Source organism: Varanus komodoensis, unplaced genomic scaffold (genome assembly GCF_004798865.1).
Source record: "Varanus komodoensis strain SLA01 unplaced genomic scaffold, ASM479886v1 scaffold10, whole genome shotgun sequence".
Taxonomy (NCBI): domain Eukaryota; kingdom Metazoa; phylum Chordata; class Lepidosauria; order Squamata; family Varanidae; genus Varanus; species Varanus komodoensis.
In genome coordinates this window covers 31,441,673-31,458,531 of record NW_025335269.1, presented here as the reverse complement: position 1 = coordinate 31,458,531, position 16,859 = coordinate 31,441,673, and the positions used below count along the sequence as shown (strand labels likewise).

At 40.2% G+C, this 16,859-nt stretch overlaps 1 protein-coding gene across 1 annotated transcript in view; it reads left to right on the top strand.

Annotated features, from left to right (window-relative positions):
* Positions 1–5,689, top strand: part of GRHL1 (grainyhead like transcription factor 1) — a 55,978-nt gene extending 50,289 nt beyond the window's left edge. Inside the window, exons 14-16 of the mRNA XM_044419154.1 lie at positions 93–178; positions 3,964–4,028; positions 5,300–5,689. Coding sequence (XP_044275089.1) covers positions 93–178; positions 3,964–4,028; positions 5,300–5,414 — 266 coding nt within the window. The 3' untranslated portion in view covers positions 5,415–5,689. The remainder of the gene's footprint in view (positions 1–92; positions 179–3,963; positions 4,029–5,299) is intronic.
* Positions 5,690–16,859: the final 11,170 nt, after the last annotated feature.

The following is a 16,859-nucleotide window of genomic DNA, read 5'->3' as shown; positions in this document are numbered from 1 at the left end:
CTTCACACTTTGGCATCCTTGTTCTCATTTCATAAAAAAGTTGTGTGCCTGTTTTTGTTCTGATTTTATTAACCCTGCCACCTTTCTACCAGTGTTGCTGTATGTCCGAAAAGAATCAGAAGAAGTCTTTGATGCACTTATGCTCAAGATTCCATCTCTGAAAGGTCTAATGGAAGCGGTAAGTAGCAAGGTCCCTTGTAAAGAAAAAGTTGGTGAAACAAGATACCCACTTTTATATAATTGAGGGGTACAACCATGTGCGCTGGTGCGTTCTGGGAAAAGCAAAGGGGTGCCCATCTGTTGTCAAGAGGCATAGAGTGGTGCTGATCTAATGCAAATTTATTTTATTTTATTTTCGCTTAAGAGATGCTAAAATACCATGATTTTAGACATGTTCTATAAAGGGTAAAGTTTATTTCTCTTTTTCCCTCTCTCCCCCGCATGCTGCAAAATGGATGAAGATGCTTTTTGCACATGTTTCTTCCTGCTCATAGGTATATGCACATTCTACTTAAATCTTAAGGATGGAATTGTCAAACATAAAATGTAAATAACGTGAGAGAAAATATTTGCATGGAATGAATAGGCGAAGCCTTATCTGGCCCACTTTCTTATGCACACTTCCTTGGCATTAAGCCCAGCTATGTTCAATGGGGCCCTTTCTCTAGTATGTGCATTTAGAATTGCAGCCCTGACTTGACCTTGCTTACAAAGAGTGCCCCTTCTCTGACTGTACACGTGGTCTTAATGGACAAGGTTTGGCTGCCATGACTCTACCTGTAAAACAATAGATTACCTGCTTTTGCGTGTGTGCGTGTTCAGAGGTGGGGGGAGGCTCACCTTAAAAAATGGCCATTAAACTCAAGTTATTTATCCTAGCTTTTTCTGACTTTGTCCTCATCCAGTTAGATGCAGGGCCAGAAAACCTGGGACCCCCTAATATTTGGGCCTACAATCCCTATCAGTGCTAGCTAACAGAGCCAGTGGTGAGGGTTCATGGGCATTGTCAGCCAAAACTCCTGGAGGCCCACAATTGCCCAACCTCGAACTAGAGGATTATGGAGTTGAAGGAAAAGAAGACTTAGGGATATGTCCACAGCAAAGCTTGTCCTTTGGATTTAGATTCCATTCCATTCCATTCCGCAGTTGCTTAAAATTGTGTGCATAAAGTGCTCCAAGCATATATTGTATGTGTACTTGGCACAAGGAAGATGAAATGAGATACTTGATTGACATCATTAACTGGCTACTTTATGGTCCTCTCTAAACCCTAGCTCACAGCACAAGGATAGGAACACTGTCCTATAGAACCTGAACAGTTATTCTAGGGCAGGGTTCCCTTTCTGTGAAGCTCTTAGAACCACAGGAAAAAATGGGCAGGGCTGACAAATGCAACACTTTCCAATTCCAGTGTTACAAATGTATAGCAGAAGGCATGTCAGAAGCACAAGCGCATACAAATGGACAGGAGAAAGCTCTGCATGTCTACCCAGAAGTAAGGAGGGCTGCTTTTCTCAGCAAGACTGTCAGATAAAATCCCAAACACCAAGCCGTGGCTTATTTCCTCATAAGTAAGCATGCATATGAGGTCTACTCATAAACACACAGTAGGATAAGGCTTAGCAGGCAGCAGGATCAATCATTTAGCAATACCTTCAAGTAACATTTCTGAATGGGCATAAACATAAATATCATGTCTCCTCACAAATAAGCAGGGGAGAGGGAATCATTCAGCAGCTTCCTTCCTTTCCCTCCCTGCCCTGTCCCTCTGATCAGAGAAAACACTTTTTTCAGAGCTTATCAGAAGAAAGGAGCCATTGTCAGGGCTAAGCACCTGTTTCAGGGTTAGGTTTCTTCCAGAACTGCCCTGGGAGGAGTACTTTGCAGTACTCTTAATTTCGAGGTCACCAGAGCATAGATTACTGCAACCAGGTCCTTGTTAAGATAAGGGCATAGCTAGGCCATCAGCTGAAGCTGGAAGAAGCCACTCCTTGCCACTGAGGCTCAAGTCACAAAGATGGACCAAGGAGCACCCCCAAGCTACAGACCTGTTCTTTGGGAGGAGTGCAACCCCTCAGCATGAGTAATGGCAGGCTCAACACTTATATATTTGAATGTTTTGAACACTGCTTGCTGGATTAGATCAATTCCTATATATTTATTATTTACTTTTTCCCTGTTGCTCTTGGAGAATTAAATGGTTGGCCAGATTGCAGCCAGGGCTTCCACCAGCCAGTCCCTTTTCAAGTTATTTCACTATGTAGCTCAGCCTTTCTGAGATGTCTGTGGACAAGATGACTAGAATGTTTTATTATCTTGCCATATGGCCTTACCCAGAAAAACACCAGTGTTTGCTGACTCAGCTGTTTATGAAGCTGTCCATTTAGGTTTTACAACTGTTCGTGTGCAGCTGGATGATACTTCTAAGATTCATTGGCTGACATCACAGAATTCAAGTGGGGGCAGTGGCCACAACTGAGGAGCAGGTTGTGGAAGTGGGTGGGGGACAACAGGATGGCATTCAGTGTGGATAAGTGCGAGGTCTTGCACTTGGGACACAGGAATAGGTGTTACAGGTACAGGATGGGGGACAAGGGGCTGGAGAGCAGCACTTGTGAAAAGCCTCTCGGGGTACTTGTCCTGAGCAGGCTGAACAAGAGCCGGCAGTGTGACACAGTAGTTAAGAAGGCATATGCCACCCTTGGATGTATAACCAGAAGCATGGCTTCCAGATCTAGGGAGGTGTTGATACCGCTCAACATGGCTCTGGTGCACCCACAACTGGAGTACACTGCGTCCAGTTCTGAGCTCCACAAGATAGGAGAGACATAGCTAGGTTAGAATTGGTTCAGCGCAAGGTTACAAGAATGGTAGCTGGGTTGGGAGGGAAGACATATCAGAAGAGATTGAGAGAATTGGGTCTTTCCAGCCTGGAGAAGAGGAGACTCTGAGGGGATCTTTTAGTGACTTATAAGGTATGTGAGGGGATGTCATGTGGAGGAGGGCCATGGCCTTTTCTTCCCTGCTTTAGAGGGCAGGATGCATTCCAGTGGAGCAAAGCTCAAGGAACCAGGCTTCAGGTTGGATGTCAGAAAGTACTTCCTGAAGGTTAGGACCCCTAGGATATGGAACGGCCTTCCAAGGGAGTTGGTTGAGGCCCCATCAGTGAGGATGTTCAAGGAAAGATTGGACAACCACATGTCGGAGATTACATGAGTGAAGCTGGTTGGAGCTGGGGGTCAGAATAGATGGCCTGGGAGGCCCCTTCTGACTTGTTTGTTTTCCTATGTTTCTTGCATAGGGCTGTTTTCACATGGTGAATCACTTCTTTGAAAGCTTTGTAATGTAAAAATCTTGCCCTGTGAAACTATATCGTTTCAGAGAGAAAAACAGTACCGTAACTTGTTAAAAATGATGTAATTTCATAGAAATTACTAAGGTTTGACATAAATTGCTTTGCTGTTTACACTGGCTAGAGACTGTGCTAATTAATTTAGCAGTGTAATTATAAATGTATGAATGAATTCCAAGCTAACACCAAACAATGGTTAAAGAAACTCAGCTATAGTTCAGCATGATGACAAACTATGGTTTCTGATCAGCCGGGAATCCAGTGAGCTTTGAAACTGTTTTGTGTTATCTGTGGGTTAGCTTGATTCTGAATTGACAAGCCATAGTTAACAGCCCTTGCTCTTCCTCCAAAGATTGCTAAATCTGACAGATAATAGTGAACTTTGAAGCTGAAAAATCAAAGCAGACAAACTGATCTGTATGATTGTTTCTCTATTCTGTGTTTGGAAAGCTCAAACCATGGGTTTAGTTCTAGAAAAAATGGTTTAGTAGGCATATTAGCATGAATTCTATTTACAATGCATACAATAGTTTTTAAAAGGCAACTCTTTTACCTCTTTGATTCTTGGAATGTTTCCCATTTTTGCCATTGTTTTCCATTTTCATTTTTAGATATCTGATAAGTATGATGTCCCTTTGGATAAAATTGGGAAAGTCTTTAAGAAATGCAAAAAAGGGTGAGTATATCTAAAATACTCCTCCACCGCAGCTTGGCAGGCCAAACACATCTTGCCAGCCGTTTTTTCCTCCATCTTCTCTCCACGCACAGATCTGCATTCGCCCACACCAAATCTGCTTTAGACAGGAGCAATGCTGTTTCCCCTAAAGTGTTGAGCTCTGAAAATACAGCTGCCTCATGGAATTAAGCTGTTAAACAAAGCCTCCCTGCAGCATTTCTGGAGTGCTCCAGAAAAAAAGACAATGATGGATTGCATTCCAAGCTTCTATCCTTCATTAATAAATAGTTCAGCCAAGGAAAGGGCTGCTTAGTTCTTTAGGCAGGAGCAACAGGACTCGGGAGGTCCAGGTTCTAGTCCTCATTCAGCATGAACCTCAGTGGGTGACTTTGGGCCAGTAACTAACTTTCAGCCTAACCTACCTAGCAGGAAAAAATGGAGAGAGTGAGGATTATGTAAGCCTTGCAGGAAAAAAACCAAGATATAAATTTAAAAAATAAATACAGCTTATTTTACATGTACAACATGCTAAATGTTGTATAGAACACAGTGCCTAGCCATGTAGATTATAATTTTGAAAAACCTGTATTAAACAGTTTATCATTTATCTATCATGCCATACTGCATGCAATCCTGAGAAATTATTCATTTACTGAGGATACTTGCTGAGGTATTTGTAGCCTTCTAACAAAAAATACAGTTCCTAGAATTCCTTCATTCAGTTCTGACAGTTATGCCAGTTTAAGGAATTAGTATTAGTATATGACCTCCATATTTAAAGTCATGTCAACTCTGACAATATCTACTTTGACCTGGTTTAAACATAATGAGGACCACTGGGTCACTGGGGCTGTGCAGGAGCAAGCTCACCATCTTGTGACAACTCGTCACTTCTTTTTTCTCCTTTACAAAACAAGTGTCAGCCAAAAAAAACAGAATCTTTGAATCTGAGCTTACTAGTTTCTCCCTTGCCAACTGAACTCTTTGGTGCCTCTGACTAGTTCAGTTTGCTTGGAAACTTGCTAGAAACCAGTCCCTATTTGAAAGGGGCTTTCATGTCATCCACCACACCCAGGTTGGCAAGAGCACAAAGAGAAAATTAAGGTATAATGCAATTTTCCCCTTAAGATCTGTTTTGTTATCACAGAAATGTACTTCATTAGGATAGCCCAACAAATTATGATGCCCACAGTATCTAACTTGCTCTGTGCTTTTGCTTTTAGTGCAAAACATTAAATACATGTTCTGCATTTATTCCCTTATTTTCTTAGCATCTTAGTGAATATGGATGATAACATTGTGAAACACTATTCCAATGAAGATACCTTCCAGTTACAGATTGAAGAGGCTGCTGGATCGTACAAGCTCACTCTTACTGAGATCTAGATCCTGGCTTATGGATTCTTTGAATGAAGGTTGTGAACATACACTTCTCACTGTTTTTGTCCTCAAGATATTATAGCTCCATCTCTAGGGGAAAAGCCATTTATGGTTCCAGAGAAGAATACATTTTGCTGTTTTTTAAAGAGGGGTGATATGCTTCCACACATTGGTCCTTTTGGTTGCAATAGTGCCCTTGGAATAGATGAACAGAAGACACTGGATTAAAAAGAAATTATAAATAGCTGATGTAACCAAAGCACTACAAAATGGCCTTTTACTGCAAATATGTGTACATTCCAACAGTCATTGACTGTATAGGTTTGTTCCTCTGTTGCTTGTCCCTTACAAGGCTGTATTTATGTACAGCTTTCAAATTTCCATACGTTCCAGACGTTCCAGAAAAGGGTGGAACTGGACTCTCTGATGTTTACAACAGAACTGAACACACTCTTATCATTTACTTCTGCAGCTTCTTAAGGATGTCAAACTGCCTTGATTTATGAAGAACATCCTTTAAGTTACTGTACAATTCCCCATTGATAAGTTGTATTTGTATATAAGTGCAGTGTATTTTGAAGGGTTGTAAATGTGTACATATAAATCATAACATATATAATATATAATGCAGGATAAATAGATAGATATATGTTTATGTGTGTGTGAAAATATAATATAAAATGAATAAATGCCACAAAGTTCATATGACCAAAGTCATATGAAGTCCAAATGAAATGCCACAACAGAACACAAAAGAGCAATCTCAGTTCACTGAATAAATTGAATTTATTTTATGGTGAGCATCTGGTGAGGGGAAAAAGACAAAACAATGTCTTCCACATAGCAAATGTAGCTTTCTTACTTGGAGCTGAGGTAGATATAGCTCCTTGTAAAGTAACAAAGTTCAGGATTTGCAGTATCAGCCTGGTATAGCAGAAGGAAAGCACAGCTTGTTCCTCACCTCAGGGTGGAAATTTGAAGAAGAATAGGCCATATACAGCTTCCTGGAAATGTAAGCTTTGTGGTCCTGCTCCTCTGATCATTTTTATGTCTGAGCTTTACTTTCAGGCAGCTGAGTCCACAAATTGCCTTGATTGCACAAGTTCTTATGCACCTGTGGCCTTCTTGGGTTAGTTTTGTCTCCTGGCAATTCATGAATAGAGATACTGGCCTTCTTTTCCCTAGTGCCCTCCAGATGTGCTCGCCATATTGGCTAGGAATGATGGAAACTGCAGTCCAACACGTCTGGGGAAAAGCAGGTGGGGCAGGGATGCCATATGCTATAAAACAACGTCTTCAAGTGTAGTGCCAGGATTCCTACTCAGCAGTGGAGTTGCAAATACTGTGTACCTCAAAAATTAATACTCCCAAGTAGCTGCCTGGCTGTAGTAGACATTTTTAATACAAAGATTTTATTTGTCAAAATCCAATGAAAAACACATACAGTTCTTAAAAATCAAATTTAAGTCTAGTTCTTGACTTTGATATAATTTTTATTTCTTCTTGTATGATTGTTATTTTTGCTTTGCATTTTTTTCTTTTTAAGAAAAGCTTTTACTTCCAGACTTTGATCTGGTTCAGATATTAGTAGAAGTGATCCACAGTTATAAACTTTATAGAAGCCTATCACTGCAGGTGTCTTTTTATTTGAAACACATCCCCACATTATCAGTTGTCCTAGTTTTAGCAGCCACATTCCTCTAATGTTTCACACATAATGTTATTCAAGGGTATGGCTTGTTGTGATGTTAACCAGACAATGTGGAAGGAGAACTCACTGTACATTCTTGGATTGTGAACTCTGAGTTCAGTTTAAACCAGAGTGATTGTTATGTCCAAATCCAAATCTGTGAGTTATTCATAGGTTGCTTTTCCAGGCTGCAGAGGCAGTGAGCAAGAGTAGTAAAAAACAAACCAACTGTCCTTCTACATGGCAATACAATGGCACTGCAAACCATCAAATAGCTATATCTTCTGTCATTTTCACTCTAGCATTCGAGTGTTTTAAGAATCCAATCCAGCTTGTATATGGTTTCATATATGCCTGCTAACTCAGGCATTGTCAGTCAGTGGGATATACGTTGATTGGGTTAAATGACAGTATCACCTGTTGTGAGTAACTAGGCATGATGGCTTGCTGTGTTGTCTGAACCCAGACCACTACCCACAATGTTGCTTATGTTTTTGGCAACAAGCTGTCATGGCAAGACATGGCTTGTTCTACAGATTTTCTGATCCATGATGGATTTGCATGCCATTTGAACCCTGCACAATAATTTCATTGTTGACGATGGGAATTGGCTAGTGAGCCACCTGGCAAGATTAGCAAACTGTACCACTGCTCCTCATGATCTCACCCTTGCCACTGCTAGGGACAGCCCTTCCAGTGATGCCCAAGGGACACTTTGGAGGAAACACTAGTTGAATTTCTTTTTCAGCCCTAGAAAATTGCACAACCCATGCTGAACAGCCCATACTGCATAGCTGTTTCATAAGAGGCTTTCCATGATGTGTGAATGTGGCCAATCTCTAGCTGGGGCTAGCTAGCCAGGTGTTCTTTAATTTCTATTTAAGTTAAAATGTGGCTTCTGTGGGATTTTTAGATACTTTTTGGAACATGTAACTCAGTTTTTCTTCAATTTGCATTGGCTAATGGTATGTCTCTGGCCAACATCCAAAATATTATGTACAAATCTCTAAATTGCTTAGGACCAGAGTATCTGAAGGACCACTTTGTCCCACACAAACCAGCCCACCCATTGTGATCAGCACTTCAGGCTTTGCTCCACATTCTTGGCCATCAAAGGTCCAGTTGTCTGAGATGCAGGACAGGCTTTTTTGATGCTGCTGAACAGCCTTAGCCAGAAGACCCAACCAGTCTTGCTCCTCTGGTACACTGATGAAAACTTTGTTTCATCAGGCTTTCAGTGTGAGTAATAGTAGCTGTGATTTATGGTTAACTTTTCTTTTTTGATGTTGTTTGGTTTGCATATTGTTATTTAAAGCTCATGTTAGCAACTTTGATGCTCCCACACGGGGACAGAAAGTGTGCATGCATATTGTGAATGGTGACAGAGCAGAAAAGTCTCTCTTAAGCCAATTTTAAATGTCTTCCAGGTAATAAAGGATTTAATGTTGGCTAGCTGTTGATTTCTCTGTAGCATACCACTGTAGTTTTGCCTGTACACTGAGCATCTGTTGTTCTTGCCATTACATGAATGACTAGTCAATGAACATGAGGGACAGTATTCAACAATGCCATTTGCAAACTCACATAGTGCTCATGGAGTGCCTCCAAATCCTTTAGTTGCTCAAGTGCTTGCACAACAGAGTGTGCACTAGTAGAGCATACAGCCCACTCCTGAAAGTTATTGCACAACCTTGGATTAAGTGGGACTTTAGCTGGATTCTCCCTTTGCACAGATTCAGAATCTAGTTTTCTATAGTACAGCAGCATTTGAGTTTGGAAAATTTTGGATACTGTCCTGGTTTTTCTTTTCTATTATATATATATATGTTTTTTTCTTTTTAAATTATTATAATTCTGTTTGTGAGTTGCCTAGCAACTGAATTCTGGAGTAAGAAACATGTAAAATAGACTGTACAGGTGGTGGAAGTAAACCTGAAAGAGAATCCTTTCTGAAGAAAAATCTTGGTAAGTTTTTAGTAGCAAACTATCTTACCCAAGCCCAGCAGTCATTGCATTTTTTTAAATTTGCAGTCCGTGCTGCTTAATTAGAAGAAAGATACTTTATCAAGGGAATGCATGTGTGCACACATTTTAAGTGCATATTTTTAATTCTGTAGGAAACTGATGTTTTGCTGCACACAGTAAAACTGCCTAGGGGGAGAACTTTTATTAAGGTTGGATGAATTGATGCTTATATGTGCTGATTATTTTTCTGGGAAGTAGGACTTTTACCATAGTCATATTTGAAATGTTCCATGGAGCTGATTTTGGGAATGTCATCTGTTTTGTGTCTGTGTAATTGAAAATTTACATACAGTAAGAGCTATTAAATTTTTTATGTCTGTTTCTAACTGTTCAGTTAACTTTACTCAACATTTATCATAAATTTAGATATCTGCTTGAAACATATGTTTGGGGAGGCTCATAGGTATTTTAAACCACCCTTAGGTATCTTAAACTGTGTTCTTGCTTTCCTTCTCCATCTCATGGTTTCTACCAAAATGGTAATCACTTACCAGCAATCTTATGAGGAAGCAGTGAAAGGGGAGCTGAGAGAGGGGGGATGTTCTATGTAGTTCAATCCCAATACTGCCAGTTATATGTATGCATTCATGTATTCTGCACAGAGTTTGCCAAACCACTGTTTCATAATTTTGATGATAAAATGGGACCGATGGATAATTTTTAAATGAAGGCAACATTTCTTTCAATGAGTTGCCTCAGTAAAAAAACTTTTTGGAACTTTTCTTCTCTTGTAAAGCAGAATTGATTCCTGTTTCAAAATACATAGTATTGTGATGTAACATTCATTTTCATTTGTTTTTTCCACATATACATCCACATACCATCTTTATCTAGTTGTGAGAGTGTATTTACTTTCATAACTAAGTGCTGCTATGTGACATAAATTATATTATACATTCTTTTATTAGTCCTCATTTTTCCTAGCGTCATTCAATATCATTCATGTTTTTTTGTTTCTATATTTAAAGCCTTTTCAGTAAGGCAAAGTTTGTGAATCTGTTGTGCCCTCATTTTTGCATAGATGTTATTCTTGTCCTATAAAATTGGTTCATTATTTACGGGTTGGCTTCTCTCGCAGATTTGCATATAATGGTTAACCCATTATTTGCCACAGCATGTGTCCACACATGCCAGTGCCATTTTGACTATGCAGCCTCCAATTGGATGCTCTGAGATGTGTGAACCTAGACACTGTGGATTAACTGTGGGATAACAAGCCAAAGTTAACCTAACAACAAATTGATTAGAGGTTGTCTATTAAAAGTGTTGTCAGCACACATCTCTTGAAAAGCATAGGTTAATCAAACCATGCTTTGTTGTTATATATGAATTGAATCTTTCAGTTGGGCAACTATGGGAGTTTATGATTCTGTGAGGTTCTGAATCATTACCTGAAACTTTCCAGTCAGTGCCTATACCAGTTTAAACTTACTAGCCCAGTGTAAATGTTTCTGTTTAATTTATTAATTTTTTTTTACCACAAAGCAGAAGTAGATTTGAAGGTCAGTTGGCACAAATGAAGCGACACAAACCATCTACATACATGGCTGATTGTCATATTTGCATCAGGTTATCACCACCCCTCAGAAAAATAAGGAACTGATATACTAGACTGTTGGCTTTTAAAAATATGATTAACAACCGCCTGTCTCCAAAAGTGAGTTTAAAACCGGAAATATACCCACATAAACACACACACACACACTGCCATCAACATTTCATAGCTCCTTTATCACAAAATAATATGCAGCATTTTATTTTGAAATGTTTGCCGCTGCACACGGGTTGCAAATGGTGACCTATCTGGCACCATACAGTCTGCTTGCTTTGCTGTCTATGAATGCCTACTGCTCCAGGTACATGAGCACCCAGGCAAAGCAACGCAGAGCTGCACCAACTAGATTAATCTCTGCGTGCTCTCATTATCATCAGGCTGCTTGGGCAATCTTGCCTGAACAAATACAAATGCCTCCCTACAAATTCCAGGGCAGTGCACTGGGCCTTTGGCTCAGCAAGCAACCTTTAGAGTAGACAGACACCACTTGTCAGTGCCGCCATCCCTGTGTTAGGAAGTTCTCATGTAACGTAGGGTAGGGGTCGGCAGACGTCTGGGTGAAATGCAGTCGATTGGCAAGGACCGCTGACTCCCAACTGTTCAATGATAGCAGCTGCAAAATGACATGCTCCACACAGGTGCACTCTCTGCTTAAATGAAGAAAGCCTGGCGCAATGGAGAGCAGTTTTATGTGTACAAGGAGTGTGAGTGCCGTTCAGTTCTGGTATTCCCCCAACTCATGGACTCATCATTCTTTTAAGTCCAAAGGTATGTCTTTTGCACACACGCACCCAAGCTCTAGTTCTCGGAATAAACAAAAACACCTGCCAAGCCCGAAGGCTGATTATCAAGGTAAGAAGATGAGCTAGACCACACAGGATCAGAACTCTCAGCTGTGAAATGACTACTTGATCTTAGACAGGTGAGGCCACACTCAGCCTTCTCAGCATCAGCCCACCCTGCAATAGCAGAACTTGCCTCCTTTTCCAGAGTGTTATAATAATTTCTTTCCTACCCTTGCAGTGAGCCTTGGTTCCATACTCCATGGGAATACAAAGAGTATTCTGGTCTGTTTATAATGCAGGGATCAATGCAGGGATGGCACCTGTGAAGTTCTCTACTCCCTGCCTTATTTAAAAAAAAAATCTTAGTGATAAAGAAAAGGGAGTGACATTTTTAGGGTACTGGGTTCTCCTTTCTGTTCCTGACCCTGCCACTGATCAGCTGGCAGAAGAGAACAGTTGCCTCCTGCCCCCACCCTGCATGTTTTGCACATGCACATTCTGCTTCTCCACATTGAGACTCTCACTTTGCTATTTCCCTTCTACGAACCCCGTCCTCACTATTCTTCTCCCCCTTCCCTAGCCTGCCTTCTCTCTCATCCAAGCCTTGCTCATTCTGTCCAACTCATTCTTGTATCTTGCTGTTTCTCTCCACCTCCAGCCTCCCTATTTCTTTCCCCTCTTTTGACCAGCCAGGCCTCACAGCAGCCATTTGGTGACTAGACACATCTTCAGCAGGAGCCATTTTGTGGTGATGTGCATAGCAGTTTTTTAAAATTCCTAACTATGCAAACTTTGGGAATCCCCTCTATGCCCCGCTGCCATTGAAATCAACAGGGTCTACTTCTGAGTAGACAGCCTAAGATGCTGCCTTTAGTCTTCTTTACCCTAACTTGCTTGAAATTGTATTAGGAGAGGTGATACGTAGAATTGAATCCTTGATCCAACTAGTTCAGTGCATTCATGCCTGTTCTACATATGCCACAGAACAGACTATACCACTTGAGACAGCAAGCATTGGGATCTCATTGTTGAAAATTCCTTCTGTTACAAGTGGAGCTCACCGCAAATATTCAAAATGCAATGTAGTAAGGTCCATGCTGAGCTAGAACATTGCTTTCTGAAATGTTTATTATTACTATTTGTAAGGAGTGTTTTTTTAATAGAGGGAACATTCAAAATGGCATTCTCCACCTGTGATCTGAACTGGTTCACTCCACTCTACCAAGCTGAAGTAAGAATTAAGATGAGATTGCACACAGCCATTATCTAGCCATTATATTATCCAACAATACTATTCCTCATGGCCTTTCTAAAATGTTTATTCATGCATAATGCCCATTCACCAAAGTTCCCTTCCAATATGAACATTTAAAAGGATCCTTTTTGCAGATCCAGTCAGTGTGAGCTTAAGTGGACTCTGGGAGATGGTGGAGGACAGGAAGGCCTGGAGAATGTTGTCTATGGGGTCGCGATGGATCAGATGCGACTTCGCAACTAACAACAACTTGTTCCTTTGCTTCCTATTGCTAGTGCCTGGTGAATCGGTGAGGAATAGCTGCCTTTACTGTCCCAACATCATGTCATTTCCCAGAATGGGAAAGCTTTAGGAATGTCTTGCCTTTATTTCTTATTTTTATTTTCACAACAAAATAATGAGATTTTACTCTTTCAAAGATGAAACACAAAAAACTGAGAGGAAATAATCAGTAATAAAAGCTTTTGCCTTCTGTTACAGCCTCAGAAACAGATCAAGACAATTAAGGGAGGCTAGTCAAGGAGCAATTCAGCACAAAACAACATCAGTAAGGCTCCAGTTCGGACATTTTAAATTCAAAGGCAAAGGAGCTTTTCAAAGCTTCAACAGCAACTTGTCTGATCATACTAGACAGGCTTGTGCCCCAACAGAATTTAATTATTGTAATAAATGGCCACAAAGAAGCATCGAAAAAGCATCAGAAGGTAGTTGAGAAAGCTGTGGCCTATGACAATATTATACCAAAGATGTCTGGATTTTCTGTAGAATGTGAGTGAACAAAGTTTGGCAGTTCAGGACAAAACAGCTTGCATAGAAGCAACTATTCAACACAGAAAGTGTGCTGGACAGAAAATGCAAGATAGAAATACTTTGCTGATTTGAATAAAAGTTTGTTGTCTTCTGCCGGCCTGCCATCTTAATGAACTTTCCTCATTCTCTGGCAAAATGATGAGGGAACAACCTGGCTTCAGGGTTGGCTATTGTTTGTGATGGAATAGCACAGGGAGGGCCCTGAACTTTCTGGACTCTCCCCATAAAATTCTGTGAAGGAAATGGGGGGAGGGGAAACAACATTTGTGGAAGATTTTGCAATCCCCTGACCCTCCAGAGCAGATTACAGGACACTGGAAGGGAAAGGAGCAAGGAAAATACTTGATTGCTCCTCACCTTTCTTCCAAAAAGATGACATTCAAGGCAGCTTACAATTACAGGAATAAAAAGAATTTTTTAAATGAGAATGTAATTAAAACAATTATACAGCAAGTAAAAACATTACAATACAAACAAAAAATAGCACATGTGCCAAAGCCCCTTGAATAAAAATGTCTTTGCCATCAGGAAGGGAGCCAGCCTAGCCTCACTTGGCAGGCAGTTCCACAGCCTGGGAGCAACCACTGAGAAGGCCCCTTGTGGCTCCTCATGACCCAAATACGTTCCAGGAAGAAGGCGTGTTTCCATGGCCAAGGCACGCTTTCCTGAAGGGAGAGTAACAAGGCTTAGGCATGTATGGGGAGTAAAAATAGATGACCATCCTCTTCCAAACTGGCAGTTCCCATGAATGGACTATCTACAGAAGCCATGTGAAGAATTTATGGTCATTTTTCTGAATAAATGTACAGAGGAATTGCAAGAAGAAAGTCAGTTATCATAGCTTCTCTTCTCAATCCTAGAAGGGCACAGTATTGGTATTTGCCACAGCATCATGGACTGAGAGGTTGCTCCCCTCTGGCTTATGCTCCTTCATCTCTCAGTGGCCTTCAGCTATGTGCTTGTTCCTCTACTTCAGTTGTCAAAGTTCCTGTTTCCGACCCAGACTGGCTGCTGGCCCAGTCATGCATTCTGCTCCTGTGAATGGTCCACCGGGCATGTGCTGTTGGCATTTGAGCTTTGTACTTAAACACAGGCTAAGTGGCCAGAAGTCAGGGGGCAGACCTGTTGCTCTTGGCTGCCACGCATCAAGTTTAATATTCGAACAAGCCTTGAAAGCAAAGGTACATGCCCTTTCTCAATGGCCAGACCATGCTCTACCACTCTCAGAAATGTAAAGATTTGCCATCTGTGGAGGTTGCATCTATCTAAATAAGCAAGCCTGGAAATTGGTGCAAAATGGTATAATGAACATTACAACATCATGAGTTAAATACTAGATCCTTAAGTTATGATGTGCTATAAGTTATGATGAAATGTCTCTAAAAGAACTTCACTAATAATTCATTAACATCTGCTTGATTAGTGAAAGCTCAAAAACAGAAAACTTTCTAAGCCCTCATAGGATGGAACCAAGGTTCAACATATTTGTGTTTCATTAATAGCAAACAAATTAAAGCAGCAAGTATGGATTCAGTGGAGAAGACAGAAATCTGATTTTTTAAACAAACAATTGGTAGCCTGTAGTCACACATTTGGAAATTCAGTATGTGAACCAAAAAAAAAAGTACAAACTATATGTTTATACTACTGAAATTACCAAAATGAGAAATTACTGTTTTCTGAGATAGAGTTATGCTAAATGAATAAAATAAGAATTTTGCTATTAATTACTCTGAAACAATTGTTATGAAAACTCATCCTTTAAAAAAAAAAACAGTCTCTGCCCACATGAGCTCATAATCTTCACTAAGCATGCAAGAATAAAAGTGAGTGTCAAGGAAATATACATTAAACATTACACAAGATGTCCTCACACTGAAGGCCCTTTTCCTCTGGTACCCCTTGCACTCCAAATCTCCATGTGTGTGTATGTGTGTGTTTGAAGACAACCCTTGCAGCTCTACAGCAGGACTCTCTAATCTTTCTGGATCTATGAGCATATTTGAAAAACTGAGAAACTGCAGTGAAACACATCTTTGGCATCTACCTGTCATATCTATGGACCTGAAGCTGCATCCTATTTAGCAAAACCATTTTTGTCCATTGGTCACTACAACATCTCTTTAATAAGGGATTGTCTAATATGGCTAATTGCTGGTGATGCAACAGTCCGCTAATGACTCTTTTAAACCCTTTTTGGCAATGTCTAGTAGTTGCCTTTTGGGGAGAGAGGTTATTACAGTGATAGATTTTATAATGGAATAATCTTTAATATGTGCTGATGTATGCATTCTTTTAAATTATTTTCTACTCCATGGGAGGTAACAAATGGAAGGAGAAATGGATTCTCTGCACCTTTTGACAACTAAAAGACTGATAGTGCAACAATGGAAGGATAAACACTCACATTCTATAATGCAATGGATTAAGGACCTTTTAATGCTTTTAGTATATGAACAGGTGGCACATAGATACCAACCTCAAATGGATACTTATTCGGGTAATTGTTCCACTTTATGTAGAAAGTTATATGCATTATATACAAATCCACATGCATATATGCACAAGTGGGAAATAAAAAATGAGTGTCCATAGGCATCATGTTGGGGTACCTTTACAGGTGCCATTGCAAATGCATTATTTATGTATGTATGTATGTATGTATGTATGTATGTATTTGGAATTCTTGTATGCCGCCTCATTCTCATATGCCTCGAGGCGGCTTCCAACAAATACATACCAATACAAATACACAAAAATGGAAAGATCCTGGCATAATAATTTAAAACCAATAAATAAATCAGTAACTAATTTAAATAACGTTTAAATAAAAAGGTCTTGGCCTGGCGCCAAAAAAGAAATAACAACGGCGCCAGGCCAAAGACGCCATTAGAGTCTTTGCTCTGTCTCTTCATGTTCTTCACCATGTCTTAATTCTGAAAACATTAAAACTTCTCTGCATACGGATGAATGGACCAGTTCCTTTGGCCTGTGTGCATATCTAGCTGTCAGAATCAGCTTCATAGGTTTCTTGTGACCAATAAGAAGTTAGTATAATATACTAAGGAACAATTATTCATACTGACAGCTCCACTGATGCTAATGAAAACATTGTTCCAGAAGCTATGATGGAAATATGTTTATTGGAGAAGGGCTTTAGAAAATGTGCATGACTGTGAGATTATATGGGTTGGTGGGGATCTGGGCAACTGACAGTATCAGTGTCACCACCCTTGTTTTACATGAATTTTTACTTCCCTAGAATCACTGGGTACTTCCATAAAAGGCTTTATTGTGCTATCCTTCCTTATTCATAGAATTTTATGCGGGT